At 46.7% G+C, this 15,158-nt stretch overlaps 1 protein-coding gene across 2 annotated transcripts in view; it reads left to right on the top strand.

Moving 5' to 3' along the window:
- The window catches only part of VSIG10L2 (V-set and immunoglobulin domain containing 10 like 2), a 488,239-nt gene extending 475,972 nt beyond the window's left edge, over positions 1-12,267 (top strand). For both annotated transcript variants that reach the window (XM_069614080.1, XM_069614081.1), the window contains 2 exons: positions 1,756-1,910; positions 10,283-12,267. In XM_069614080.1, the coding sequence (XP_069470181.1) occupies positions 1,756-1,910; positions 10,283-10,395 (268 nt within the window). In that variant the 3' untranslated portion in view covers positions 10,396-12,267. The remainder of the gene's footprint in view (positions 1-1,755; positions 1,911-10,282) is intronic.
- Positions 12,268-15,158: the final 2,891 nt, after the last annotated feature.

Raw genomic sequence — 15,158 nt, 5'->3', positions numbered from 1 at the left:
TCAGGAGGCTTCCCCTACGTACCATACTGTCTCTTCCTCCTTCCCCCACTCGCTTCAGTTAAATATACGTCTCTTCTTCAAGAGGCATCCTCTTTTCTTTTGTCTGAAAGATTCGCTTCAGCATTTAAAGGAGTTACATTCATCTTCCCATCAGGAAGTCCCAGGCAATCCAGGGACCTGCTCATAGCAACGCCAGTCCTTGTCACCTAAGGGGGAGTCACCCACAGTGCGGTCCCACTTGCCCAGACCCCTAGGGTGGGTCTTGCGGAGCAGGCTCACCTCCCCAGCCTCAAGGGAGGGGTGGCTCCCCCTTGGGAAGAAGGACCGAATACCTTTCATTCATCGCAGTATCCAGCATTAACCAGTGAGCAGGAACTATGAGATGGCATTCCACACAAGATGCAAACGTATACTTTTGTCCATTATGTATGACCCCCCACCTTATGCTTTAAATGTTGTATAGATATGTTCTAGTGCTTTGTTTAGTTTGTCCCAAGCTCACATAGTTAAATTCACATAGGTGTGTTTGTGCAGCATTTGTTTGCATGGGGAGCAAAACGTAGCTGTTGGTGTTAAGCTAACCAGGCACTTCTAGGCTACAAGCAGGGGTTACATAGCTCCCTTTCGAACCCTGTAAGATCATATGATAGAAACTGTACTGTGCGCTATTACATGCAACTCATGTCGATGGAGACCCCATTTTGAATTCCCATAGCCCTCTGCCACCTCAGGCAGGACTTTTTGTGCCTCACGAGTTGAAGACGTTTTTATGTAGAGCAGGATGCAGATCTTTGTGAAAGTTACGGGGACCGCCAGATGGAGTAGTTTGTTGAGATTAGAGTATATCAAAGCCATCGACAGTCTGGCTAACTGAAGCTGCACCAACCACAGTCTCCCTTTAGAGGCACCTAGCAGTTCAGGATTCATGTTTATGCATTATTATTTTCAGGAGAAACGTTCCCTCCATTCTCAGACCACAGAAGTGACGTATCAAATATAGTTTGATGACTTTCAAAAACATATAGAAATTGTTGGTATTGCAATTGCAGAAATTTGAAGACAAAACTGCCACCATCGTGGACTTGTCATTAGGGGATTCATCCTGTGAGAGCTGTTTTCTCTACCAGATGACGGCTCACTCCCCCTGCGTGTCTTTCTGCAAGTGTCAGAGGTTTTGACCTGAGGATGCTCATCTGCTTGGACTGTTGGTGCTTTTACCTGGTGATTGGGGTCTTAACGTTAGTGCTTTCTGCCTTAATTATTTGGGACCATAAAGTTAAGATTGGGGTTTGACCATGGGCAAAAATTAAAGTTGTAAGCTTCTAGCCAGCCATTAAAAGGTCACTCGTCATCTCCATTCTAGGCATAGACAAAGCACACTATTTCGTAATCGCCAAGAGTCAACTATCACTAGCCTATGGTTAGTGGTGAGTGCAAGTTTTGTACCCTGGGTTTGATGATCCCCAAGGACCTTATGCAGCTACAGTATTTGTGTGAGTGTTCAGAAAGCACACAGTTCCTTCTATTCATGTGCCAATGACAAGCAGATTTATCTGAAATGTTGTCCACAAGCACCTGTCACCACAATGCTGCAGAGGTGTTGCGAAGTGTGGAAAGTTATTTATTTTAACTAAGCTAAAGCTTACCCAGAGTCTTGACTGGTGGCATTTGTGATTCAAAATAGTTTGCCGTAATCACTTCATCATCAAATCCAATCCATTATTATGAAACCTAAAATGTGGTTTGTTTCCTCAGAGCACCCGCTGAAGCCCGGGAACACATAAGCTCGCCAGAAGATGCTGAGACAGCAGCTGATATAGAGGATCCTGAGAGCAATAATGCTCCAGCAGCATCATCTCCGGAACCAGCACCAGTCCCAAGTGCAGCCTCAGGATCATCAGCGGCTGCTGGTAGGTCTGAGAGATGATGAGCCAGCACCAGGGGAAGGATAAGAAGGGCTTGATAGCTTGTGCTCATGTCATATGCAAATGCAGCCCCTCCACACTGAAGCGGGGTGGGGGGACTTCTGACGTTTCTTTTTATAATTAGCTGATATTCTATTGCGTGTGAAAGTTGCTGGTCCATTGCAGGCGACTTAAGATATTGGATTTGCTTCCCAGTTTGTACACCTGATCTGGGGGAGGCATCTTTATCATCTGAAGATTGGTGTAGCCTAGATGTGAATTAAAGCCTGGCCTCTGAGCTGGTACAGCATGTTAGGCATTGTGCAATTCGGGGCCAATACAGCCTAGTGAAACCTTTTGTTCAGAAGTTCACTGTGAGCAAAAATAATAACTGGGAGTTAGTACAAGTTACTCACATTAGTGGCTTCTTTTCCTGGCAGTCCAAGACCCCGGTATCCAACCCCTGGACGTACACACCATGGTGCGGAGATTGGAGTATTTTTCTGTGGTAGCCAGTAAATCAAATCCAAAATCCAAATACACCTGCACAGATTTTCCAGTCATTTTCCTCTCTGCCAATGCAACAAAGCAAAATTCTCTTACAAAGAAGAGGGGGGGGGAGGTGGTAGGACGGTGCATGGTCTGGAGCAAGGCGATCACGCACTACCCGTAAGAATCACTATGTACTTACTGGTATCCACGGGTCCCTTCCTCCAGCATTGTAGGATAGATCATCGAAGAGTTCCCTGAAAAAGGAAGGGAGGAAGCAGTCTCTCACACACACAATAAAGCAAACAGCTCCTTCCGCTTAGCTCCTGTGCTTATGTGCAAAGGGTAATGCGTACAGATGACTTCAAGAGGTACATGGCACTGGAAAACCACTGAACCTGCTTTGGCCCGGACGCTGTGCGTGAGTATGCATGCCATGCAGAGGAATCGGACCACCCACTGAGTAGGATTCAAGCATGCAAAGTATCACCCAGCCTGTTGGTTTTCCAATCGCCCGGAGACGTACCCCCAAAGGTCTTAAAAAGCCCATCAGCAGCAAAGAACTTCTTGGGGCACTTCAGAGAAAACTTAAGGACCTTCCCAACATTCAGTAAATGAATGAAATGTTTGCGCCTGAAGCTGGGTTTTTAAAAAACACTGGTAACACAATTTTTCCATTGGGGGTGAAGAGCCAACAGGACCTTAGGGACACAAAAAGGATGCAATCTAAGCCCAACCGTGCCTTGGTGGAAAACCACACAGGATTCCCTGTCCATAAGTGCCTGTGAGACCTGAATGAGTCCCGTCAAAGTAGCAACAACTAAAGCACGGTATTCCATGTGTGAGAAACCTGCGGGTATTCTCACTCCTTCTCCCTTTGGATTCTCTACGCAGGTGGCCAGGGAAATACCATCACTATCGGATCCTGACCCTGGGGGTGGACAAGCGAGGGAGGATCACCTGGGTGGAGTGTCCTTGGGGATTGGGAGTGGGATATCCTTGGGCGAGACATGGTATCCCCCTATACTCGTGAAAACCAGCTTAATCCTTCACTGACCTTTAGAGGTTACTACAATACAGTTCCCATTTGTTCCCCTCTTGGGGTACCTAATAGTACTGAGACGAGGGAGAACCAACTGAGAGTTATAGATAATAACACTTTCTCCACTATGGCACTGAGACGAGGAAGAAACGACTGAGAATAGTGAATACCATTTCCTCTAACCACTTTGGTACTGGGATGAGGAAGATGCATGAAGGTCAGGAATGTCCATGTAATCAGGGCCAGGCAGTAATGGTTAAGGGTATACACCTGCATCCCATTAATGGAACACAGGTGTTTAAAGGGTGGAAGGCTGAACCGCAATGGAGGAGCAGAGAAAGAGCAAGAAACAGAACCAGGAGCGGTGCAGAAGCAGGAGAAGCTGAGATGCAGACAAGCCAACATAAACCCCCAGAACTCTGCTGACGTGATTGTACAGAATCGATATGCCACAAAAGGGGAGGCTGGCAGAAAGTGCTGCCGAATAGCAAAGGCGAAGCTTCGCACGAGAGCCGGAGAGTGCAGAGCGAAGCACCCAGTGAGCAGGCTTTCTTGTGCAGGGAGAAGCCGTGGACAGAAGCGGAGCTGCTAAGCCTAGGTAAGTGTCTGGGACACTGGAATTACTCTAAGGGACTGTGAAAGTAGTAGCAGTTTACTGCAACATGCCTGGAAATTCTAGGTTAAGCGACCTGTAATGGGTGGAGCGTGTGGTCTAAAACTGCGCCAAGAGCAGAGAACCCCGACTTGATAACAAGGAAATTTACTGTTGCAGAAAAAAGAAACCGACCACTGGTATAAATCATACTTGGCGAAGGAAACCTTATAAATAATTGTTGAAATACGAAATGAAAGCTCCAGGAGACTTCTTTTGTGTCTTCTTTTGATACTGATCTTGGGGAAAGGAACCCTGAGACATATTGTCCTGAAATTGCTCATTGAACTTGGGGAAGGGCATTTCTGACATTTACAAAAGCATGGAACTTCATTGCTTATCCAACATTGTGGAAGAGTATCATGACCTTTACAAAAGTGTGGAATTCTACTGCTTTAACCTCAAAAGAAGGTAAACTGCACATTGTAATATACTTAATGACATTTGGGGGGAAAAAATCTGATGTTTAAGCTTGCCCTGGAAATAGCTCAGAACGTTTACTTTTGGAACACTGTTTAGTTTATGGTTGATATCTCAACACATTGTTTTGCATTAGTTCTGAGGATGAGTATCGGTTTTCGGACACCGACAGACTTTTCAGTTGAACATATTGACATAGACTTTCCTTAGTTTCTTTAGGAAGGGAAATTTGAACTGGAAAGCATCAACATGGATCCACCTTCTTCAATGCTGAGTGGTTGAAATACAACTGCTTGTTCTTAATCTGGCGTCTCAAGAAACCCTGATGGGCCGCCTGAATTTTCTCAAGGACTGCTTTGGAGAGATTCGGATGACCCAGAATCACGCGGCCATGCTCATCGATAGAGGGGTGCAGAGCTGTGGCCTTACCTGGGACAGGTAATCCCTTCTGCCAGAGAGGCTGATCGCTTCATCCAAAGATAATTCCAAGGGGACTTAGAACCAGAATCAGTTGACCAGACTGATGTGACCAAAACAATTGTGCATTTCAGCAGTTTCACAATCAGAGTGAAATTGGCTAACTCTCTGTGGAGGAATACTGGGGAGACACTTTATGATTGTCAGTATCCTGGGGCAACACAGCCTGTTGGTACAAATAGAACCATATCAGTCTGGTGTCCATCAGTCACGGCTTAGTGACGGGAGGCATGGGTGACATATGTGATAATGGTTCAGTACCTATTGGTGTCCAGTCATGCATTAGGCAGAGCTCTCAATGGGCCCATTATCTGTGTCCCTAGATTGTTCTCTGCTCCTCCATCCACAGTACAGAGGTGTCTGTACCACAGGGTATAATCTCAGAAAAAAAGCAGGACCGGCAGAGGATGTGTGTTTGATTTGGGGCTCCCTTACCTGCAGCAGGGAAAAACTGTCTGCATATGTTAAAAAATAAATGCACTAATCTACAGTAGTTTAAGGGTTACAATGCAAAAAAGTAGTGGAAAAAAAGATAAATAGGTTTTTTGGGGCACAAGCAGTTTCAGCTGGCACAGTTTTGTATCCCCTGAGCACATACATAATGACTCAAAAAATATATCATAAGAAACAGTAAGAATTCATTCAGTGCAACATAGGTAAGGGACCTCTGTGGGGGGAGGCAACTGTGTGGTGCGCACATTATAATGAAGTGCACATACCCTGTTGCAAGTTTTAATGAGTGATTTTGCTGGTATTATTGCTTTGCATGAGGTGGACTATCATGAGTCACACCTTGAACTTCATTAATCTCGAAACATATTCACTGCCCCAGGCCAGAGAGTTGAAATCGGGTAAAACAGGTAATTATTAAACACCTTCTGGAGAGGTATCTCCCTGGCCAGCAAACAGAGCTTTTAGTTTAGTATGAGAGAGAAGACATACATCTTAGAGAGGAAGCTAGGAGTCTTGCCTCTTATAACAATGAGATGGGAAGAATTATAGAGAGAGGAAGCTGGGAGTCTTGCCTCTTATTACAATGAGGTGGGAAGAATTAGAGAGAGAGGAAGCTGGGAGTCTTGCCTCTTATTACAATGAGGTGGGAAGAATTCGAGTGAGAGGAAGCTGGGAGTCTTGCCTCTTATTACAATGAGGTGGGAAGAATTAGAGAGAGAGGAAGCTGGGAGTCTTGCCTCTTATTACAATGAGATGGGAAGAATTATAGAGAGAGGAAGCTAGGACTCTTGCCTCTTATTACAATGAGGTGGGAAGAATTAGAGAGAGAGGAAGCTGGGAGTCTTGTCTCTTATTACAATGGGATGGGAAAAATTAGAGAGAGAGGAAGCTAGGGGTCTTCCCTCTTATTACAATGAGGTCGGAAGAATTAGAGAGAGAGGAAGCTGGGAGTCTTGCCTCTTATTACAATGAGATGGGAAAAAGTAGAGAGAGAGGAAGCTAGGAGTCTTGCCTCTTATTACAATGAGATGGGAAGAATTAGAGAGAGAGGAAGCTGGGAGTCTTGCCTCTTATAACACTGAGATGGGAAGAATTAGAGAGAGAGAAAGCTGGGAGTCATGCCTCTTATTACAATGAGATGGGGAGACTTATAGAGAGGAGGTTGGGAGTCTTGCTTCGTATTACAAAGAGATAGAAAGAATTAGAGAAAGAGGAAGCTGGAGTCTTTCCTCTTATTACAAAGAGGTGGGGAGAATTAGAGAGAGAGGAAGCTGGGAGTCTTGCCTCTCATTACAAAGAGATGGGAAGAATTAGAGATAAGAGGAAGCTGGGAGTCCTGCCTCTTATTACAAGGAGATGGGAAGAATTAGAGATAGAGGAAGTTGGGAGTCTTGCCTCTTATTACACTGCGATGGGAAGAATTAGAGAGAGAGGAAGCTAGGAGTCTTGCCTCTTATTACACTGAGGTGGGAAGAATTAGAGAGAGAGAAAGCTGGGAGTCTTGCCTCTTATTACAATGAGATGGGGAGACTTAGAGAGAGAGAAAGCTGGGAGTCTTGCCTCTCATTACAAAGAGATAGGAAGAATTAGAGATAGAGGAAGCTGGGAGTCTTTCCTCTTATTACAATGAGGTGGGAAGAATTATAGAGAGAGGAAGCTGGGAGTCTTGCTTCGTATTACAAAGAGATAGAAAGAATTTGAGAAAGAGAATGCTGGAGTCTTTCCTCTTATTACAAAGAGATGGGAAGAATTAGAGAGAGAGGAAGCTGGGAGTCTTGCCTCTCATTACAAAGAGATGGGAAGAATTGACAGAGGAAGCGGGGAGTCCTGCCTCTTATTACACTGAGATGGGAAGAATTAGAGAGAGAGAAAGCTGGGAGTCTTGCCTCTTTTTACAATGAGATAGAAAGAATTTGAGAAAGAGGATGCTGGAGTCTTTCCTCTTATTACTATGAGGTGGGAAGAATTAAAGAGAGAGAAAGCTGGGAGTCTTGCCTCTTATTACAATGAGGTGGGAAGAATTAGAGAGAGAGGGCATGCTGGGAGTCTTCCCTCTTATTACAATGAGATGGGACGAATTAGAGAGAGAGGATGCTGGAGTTTTGACTCTTATTACACTGAGAGTGGAAGAATTAGAGAGAATTGAAGTTGGGATTCTTGCCTCTCAATTACAATGATAGGGGAAGCCGTTAGACGTGCCTCTTTATTACAATGGAAGAGGAAGAATTAGAGAGTGGAAGGTGAGACACTACCGTTTTAGGACAAGGAGAGAAGAAGCTAGGGGACTTTCCCCTTATTAGCACCTGAGCCGAAGAAGCCAGCCAATAAGGTGGCTGGGAACGTGGCCATGAACCGCCGATGCAAGCCCACATTCCAGCCAGCCTGATGGCCGGCTCCCCGCCGCCATCTTCCGCCTCACCCACCTCCCTCTTTTATTTTATTTAAACCCTTCCCGCACCCCACTCACCTTATTTTGGCTTGGGCGGCACTCACCACCGTAGTCGCTCCTTCTTCCTGGCTCCAGCTGGCCACCATGGAAAGGGAAGAGGGGCTCCATAAGGAGCCCCTCTTCCCTTTCCATGGTGCACATCTTTGTAAAGGATTTTTCCTCATTCAACGGGACGCATGCAGCGACCTGCTGAATGAAGGAAAATCCTCTTTTTTTTAGCACCCCGGGATACCGCTTTTGCAACCCAGCATGCTAAATGCCTTAAGCCCTCGTTCCAAGGGCTGGAACGGGGGTTAATGGGCCAGAGCCCTCGATGGCCATATTAAAATGTTGTTAATAGAATGTTATACTGTGCCAAATCACCACTGTATTAATTTCAGAGTGCCAAAGCTTGTCTGTGGAGTGGTGGACTGTACTCCCGCCAAGAGTATTCAGACCTTGGTCTGGCAGAGTAAAGAGAATGTGCAAGGGGAAGATAAGAGGATGGGAAAGTGGGAAACAGGCGCTACAAACAGAGGAGGGGGAAGGAATGCAGCGGGGGAGGAGTGATTTGTGATAAATGGGTGGAGCCAATCGTCTGTGTTTGCAAGGTAGATTTGGAGAATTGTAATTTAGTACACAATGGGCCTCATTACAAGTTTGCCGGTATACTGCAGATTTACCGCCAGGATACTGGCAAACTTGTAATGAGGCCCATTGTGTACTTACAATTCTCCAAATACCGGCAAACTGGAATACTGATATCGGCACTCAGTCCGGCAGTATTGCAGCCAGATTCCGAGTGTCGGTGGTAAATCCCCATTGCATGGAGTCCCATTAGACTCCATGGGGGGATTTGCTTGTATTACGGGGGATTTGGTGGTATTACTGGCACCAGTAACACCGGTGCGGGTAATATGCCTATTTTTGCCGGGAAGTTGCAGGAATTACCTCCAGCTTTTAGCTCACAAGCACAAGCGGGAAGCAGGTTTGGTCTAGAAGCAGTGAGGGAGGAAGTGGAGGTTCACAGAAGGGTGTGTGTGTGAGGTGGAGAACCCCAATAAAAGCAAAAGGAAGGTGTGCATCAAAAGCACAAGCGGGGAGCAGGTTAGGTATAGAAGCAGTGAGGGAGGAAGTGGAGGTTGACAGAAGGGCTTGCGTGAGGTGGAGAACCCCAATAAAAGCAAAAGGAAGGTGTACATCAAAAGCACAAGCGGGGAGCAGGTTAGGTATAGAAGCAGTGAGGGAGGAAGTGGAGGTTGACAGGAGGGTGTGTGTGTGAGGTGGAGAACCCCAATAAAAGCAAAAGGAAGGTGTACATCAAAAGCACAAGCGGGGAGCAGGTTAGGTCTAGAAGCAGTGAGGGAGGAAGTGGAGGTTCACAGAAGGGTGTGTGTGTGTGAGGTGGAGAACCCCAATAAAAGCAAAAGTAAGGTGTACATCAAAAGCACAAGCGGGGAGCAGGTTAGGTATAGAAGCAGTGAGGGAGGAAGTGGAGGTTGACAGAAGGGCTTGCGTGAGGTGGAGAACCCCAATAAAAGCAAAGGGAAGGTGTACATCAAAAGCACAAGCGGGGAGCAGGTTAGGTATAGAAGCAGTGAGGGAGGAAGTGGAGGTTGACAGGAGGGTGTGTGTGTGAGGTGGAGAACCCCAATAAAAGCAAAAGGAAGGTGTACATCAAAAGCACAAGCGGGGAGCAGGTTAGGTCTAGAAGCAGTGAGGGAGGAAGTGGAGGTTCACAGAAGGGTGTGTGTGTGTGAGGTGGAGAACCCCAATAAAAGCAAAAGGAAGGTGTACATCAAAAGCACAAGCGGGGAGCAGGTTAGGTCTAGAAGCAGTGAGGGAGGAAGTGGAGGTTGACAGGAGGGCTTGCGTGAGGTGGAGAACGCAACTAATAGCAGAAGGAAGGCGTACATCAAAAGCACAATTTCAAGTTAACCTTTCTGGCAAAAGCACATAGCTCCTTATAGAGCAACATTGCACAACATTCCCCTGCAGCTTAAACATGACATTGCGTAGAAGAGAGCATATATTTCAAAGCATGTCAGAGCATAGTGAAGATAGCATAGGGTATCTGAGTACAGCCACATAGCAAACACCACGCAGCATACCAAACTAATTACAACATAACGCAGCATAGTGCATCTACAGGTAACATGTCCCAGATAATAGAGTGGGCGTCCCACGGACCAACACACAGGTTTCCTCTCGCTCTCTTTTCTAGATTTGGGGTCTGCTCCTCTGGAGGTTGAGTGGCAGAATGGAAGGAAAGGGGGAGACTTGGGCTTTCTTTTCAGAGAGGGAGGTCTAAGGTATTTTAGGGGGGATGGGTGGGCCTTAAAATAAGGCTCATGCACTTCACACTGTCAGAGGTCTAAGTTTACTACTCACCAGCCCTGTCGTTTTCCTTTTTGCAGATGGGAGTCCCCAGCTGACATCTGCAGCAGCTGCTATTTCTCAGCTATCGGCGGCAGTTCCACCTGACGACAGTCCTGTGAATGTCACCATCACCGTCACTGCAGCACCATGAGGACTAGAGAAGCCACCAGCAGACTGGTTTCATTAACGTTCACTCACACTGTTCCTGGACATATCTGTTGCATCTCCCAGATAGTATCGACCTTCCAGCAGCGCCGCAACTCAACAAGTCTCATTGGATTGTTTATAGAAAGGACCTTGGGGAGACAGGGGCACACCACATAATGAAAGAATAGCACCCTATCATAACCGAGATGATGTAACTTACACAAAGTCAAAGGCACTGTCTCCCACCAAGTCCCATGGGTTCAGTGCGTGGCTCTTTGCGTGCAAGACACTGCTTTCACCATTAGCTACTTACACAAGATTTGAGCTAGAAGCCCTCTGATACATTAGCAATCCCCATAATTTCCTCCGCAGAGAAGGGGGCTCCCAAGTATTGGGTATTGAGATCAGGCCTGCGGGCGGCAATGCCTAGCGATTGCTTGTCATTGTGCACAAAACCGGCATCACAGAGCTGTGCTTGTGAGTAGCTAAGACATGCACCTCCCAATCGTGCTTCCTTCTTTTATGCCACCAAAAGTGCACCACTGCACAGCAGGGTGAGCCCTGGTAAAGTCTTACCTATGACCCCCAAGACGGAGCTGGCACTCCATTGTTCAAAACTACACACAGCCTTACAGGACAGGCATTATATATAACCAATAAACCATTAAAAAAGCACTGCATTTTTGAAAAACAAAACTGAGCTGTGCTTAAATGCAACAAGAAAGCACATGTGTGGACCAAACATACAAAAAGGGCGCCATGGCTTCAGAAAACTTTAGTTTTAAATGAGTTAAATGAGTGACTCTTATTTCTGCCCACCCTCAAAGAGAGGGGTCCTAGAAGGACCCTTTGGGTAATTCTGTGTGCTTCGGGAAACCGCATTGATATGAGATTGAATCTTCCAAACTGTTACCACAAGAGGACACCAGGAAGAATAATTTTCAAGCCAATCTTTCCAGATAAAGCAATATATCTTTGCAACTGATAAGATGTGTTTTATTGAGCAGAAAGGACAGGGAAAGCTGTGGAAAATTGACATATTGCGCCCCAAGCCGAGACAAAGTCCACAAAACAGCTTAAACTTCCAACCATAGCTCATTCTAGAACAATTCAAGAAACTTGGGGCACATCTGGAGTAAAGGTTTGGGTCAGAGGTAGTGCTGATACATGCGATTCAAAATCCATTCCCCAACAAAAGATTGAAAACACGTGTGAGACTTATGGGAAAGGAAAGGAACCAGCATGTGCCAAGTGCACTTGCAGAGTGTTTATCACCTGGGTGTGGGGCATGGGCTTCATTGCCACATCTGCTTGGAATATTGGGGGGCTTTTGACACAAGGGGCAACAAAAGGATAATCTGAAAACACTGAAAGGGGTTGGACGTTATATGAAAATGCAGTAAACCTGCATAGTAAGACCAAGGTCAATTTATAGTTGATAGCCACAGTTTGCAAAGGTTCTTACGAAGTCAATGCAGAATCAATAGTTTAAAACAGCATAAACTTCCAGTGGAAAAGTCTCCTTTTTTTGGGATATTAGAAAAAGGGAGATGACCGACGCGTTTCGGTTCAAAGAACCATCTTCAGGGTATAAACTTTTACTGTTCCTATTTCACATCAATATTCATAACATGGACCCAATTGATTCTGAATGTATGAAGTGACACTTTTCTGTATACATTCTTGTGACTGATTTACACAATGCCAGTCGTTGTAAGGCATTTCCTATGTTTGATAAAAGTTCTGTACATTGTATGCTACATGAACTAATGTGCTCCCTATGGCTTTAATAGAGGACACTGTGTAAATTTGATCCTATCACTTCCAATAACTTATTGGATTTGACACATTAAAAATTCAAGAGTTAGCTCTAAAATTCAGGCTCTGATTTATATGTAATTTTTCTACTGAAGTTTCTAAATGTCATGTTTGTTAACTAATGAGGTATTTCTATTTATCTTTTAATATTAAGTGTTTGAATGCAACCAGATACTCCAGTACCCTGAAATTCGCCTATACGGCGCTAAAACTATTAGAGTTACTTACCTTAATAGAGGGATTTTCTTCTCTGAAGAGTGCATTTGGGCTTGCTCTGTAGCAATACACAGCTCTGGTTCCGCTCGATTTTCTCTGTCCCAAGTGGCCTTGTGACGTATGCCCGCCTGCACCTGAAATGTTTATTACATTGTTTTCTAATCATTGCTGATATACATCTTCCTGAAACTTTGTTTTTCTCCTCAAATGTTTATGATTATCTAAATTGTTCTGTGCACCCCTATACCCGACTTGTCTGTTTCGAGCTCTTCGGGGGTGTCACATTGGGGTAGCTATGGGCCCTGTTGGGCTTTTCAGGGATGTCACATGGGGTAGCTATGGGCCCTGTTAGCTCTTCAGGGATGTCACATGGGGTAGCTATGGGCCCTGTTAGCTCTTCAGGGATGTCACATGCAGTCGCTATGGGCCCCGGTAAGCTCTTCAGGGATGTCACATAGTGGTAACTATGGGCCCTGGTGAGCTCTTCAGGGATGTCACATTGGGGTAGCTATGGGCCCTGTTGGGCTTTTCAGGGATGTCATATAGGGGTAGCTAAGGGCCCTGGTAAGTATCTTTAGGGATGTCACAAGGAGTCGCTATGGGCCCCGGTAAGCTCATCAGGGATGTCACATGGAGTGGCTATGGGCCCCAGTGAGCTCTTCAGGGATGACACAAGGGGGTAGCTATGGGCCCCGGTAAGCTCTTCAGGGATGTCACATAGGGGTAGCTATGGGCCCTGGTGAGCTCTTCATGGATGTCACATAGAGGTAGCTATGGGCCCTGTTGGGCTCTTCAGGGATATCACATGGAGTAGCTGTGGGCCCTGTTGGGCTTTTCAGGGATGTCACATAGGGGTAGCTAAGGGCCCTGGTAAGTATCTTTAGGGATGTAACATGGAGTCGTTATGGGCCCCGGTAAGCGCTTCAGGGATGTCACATGTAGTTGCTATGGGCCCTGGTAAGCTCTTCAGGGTTGTCACATAGGGGTAGCTAAGGGCATTGGTGAGCTCATCAGGGATGTCACATAGTGGTAGCTATGGGCCCCGGTAAGCTCTTCATAGATATCGCATGGAGTAGCTATGGGCCCTCTTGGGCTCTTCAGGGATGTCCCATGGAGTAGCAATGAGCCCTGGTGAGCTCTTCAGGGATGTCCCATGGAGTAGCTATGAGCCCTGGTGAGCTCTTCAGGGATGTCCTGTGGAGTAGCTATGAGCACTGGTGAGCTCTTCAGGGATGTCCCGTGGAGTAGCTATGGGCCCCGGTGAGCTCTTCAGGGATTTTGCATTGGGGTAGATATGGGCCCTGTTGGGCTTTTCAAGGATGTCACATTGTGGGAGATATGGGCCCTTGTGAGCTTTTCAGGGATGTCACATTGGGGTAGATATGGGCCCTGTTGGGCTTTTCAAGGATGTCACATTGTGGTAGATATGGGCCCTGGTGAGCTCTTCAGGGATTCACATTGGGGTAGGTGTGGGTCCTGGTGAGCTCTTCAGGGATGTCCCATGGAGTAGCTATGAGCCCCGGTGAGCTCTTCAGGGATGTCCCATGGAGTAGCTATGAGCCCTGGTAAGCTCTTCATGGATGTCACATAGGGTTAGCTATGGGCCTCGGTCAGCTCTTCAGGAATGTCACATGGTGGTAGGTATGGGCCGTGGTGAGCTCTTCAGGGATGTCACATAGGGGTAGCTATGGGCCCTGGTGAGCTCTTCAGGGATTTCCCATGGAGTAGCTATGGGCCCTGGTAAACTCTTCAGGGATGTCACATAGGGTTAGCTATGGGCCTTGGTTAGCTCTTTAGGAATGTCACATAGTGGTAGGTATGGGCCCTGGTGAGCTCTTCAGGGATGTCACATAGGGGTAGCTATGGGCCCTGGTGAGCTCTTCAGGGATGTTACATAGTGGTAGTTATGGGCCCTGTTAGCTCTTCCGGGATGTCACATGGAGTAGTTATGGGCCCTGTTTGGCTCTTCAGGGATGTCCCATGGAGTAGCTATGGGCCCTGTTAGGCCTTCAGGGATGTCACATAGAGGTAGCTACGGGTCCCGGTAAGCTCTTCAGGGATGTCGAAAGGAGGTAGCTATGGGCCTGTTAGCTCTTCAGGGATCTCCCATGGAGTAGCTATGAGCCCTGTTAGCTCTTCAGGGTTGTCCCAATGAGTAACGATGGGCTCTGTTAGCTCTTCAGGGATGTCACATGGAATAGCTATGGGCCCTGTTAGGCCTTCAGGGATGTCAAATAGAGCTAGCTACTGGTCCCGGTAAGCTCTTCAGGGATGTCACATCGAGGTAGCTATGGGCCTGTTAGCTCTTCAGGGATGTCCCTTGGAGTAGCTTTGGGCTCTGTTAGCTCTTCAGGGATGTCCCATTGAGTAGCTATGGGCCCTGTTAGCTCTTCAGGGATGTCACATAGAGGTAGCTATAGGCCCTGGTGAGCTCTTCAGGGATGTCACAAAGAGGTAGCTAAAGGCCCTGTTAGCTCTTCAAGGATGTCACAAAGGGGTAGCTATGGGCCCTGTTATCTCTTCAGGAATATTACACAGTGGTAGCTATGGGCCCCGGGGAGCCCTTCACGGATGTCACATAGAGGTAGCTATAGGCCCTGTTGGGCTTTTCAGGGTTGTCACATAGTGGTAGGTATGGGCCCTGGTGTGCTCTTCAGGGATGTCACATTGGGGTAGCTATGGGCCCTGTTGGGATTTTCAGGAATGTAACATAGGGGTAGCTAGGGGGCCTGT

This window comes from Ambystoma mexicanum, chromosome 9 (genome assembly GCF_040938575.1).
Source record: "Ambystoma mexicanum isolate Mex_15411 chromosome 9, UKY_AmexF1_1, whole genome shotgun sequence".
Lineage (NCBI taxonomy): Eukaryota > Metazoa > Chordata > Amphibia > Caudata > Ambystomatidae > Ambystoma > Ambystoma mexicanum.
Note: the sequence above shows the minus strand (reverse complement) of the source record. Positions and strands in the feature narration are given on the sequence as shown.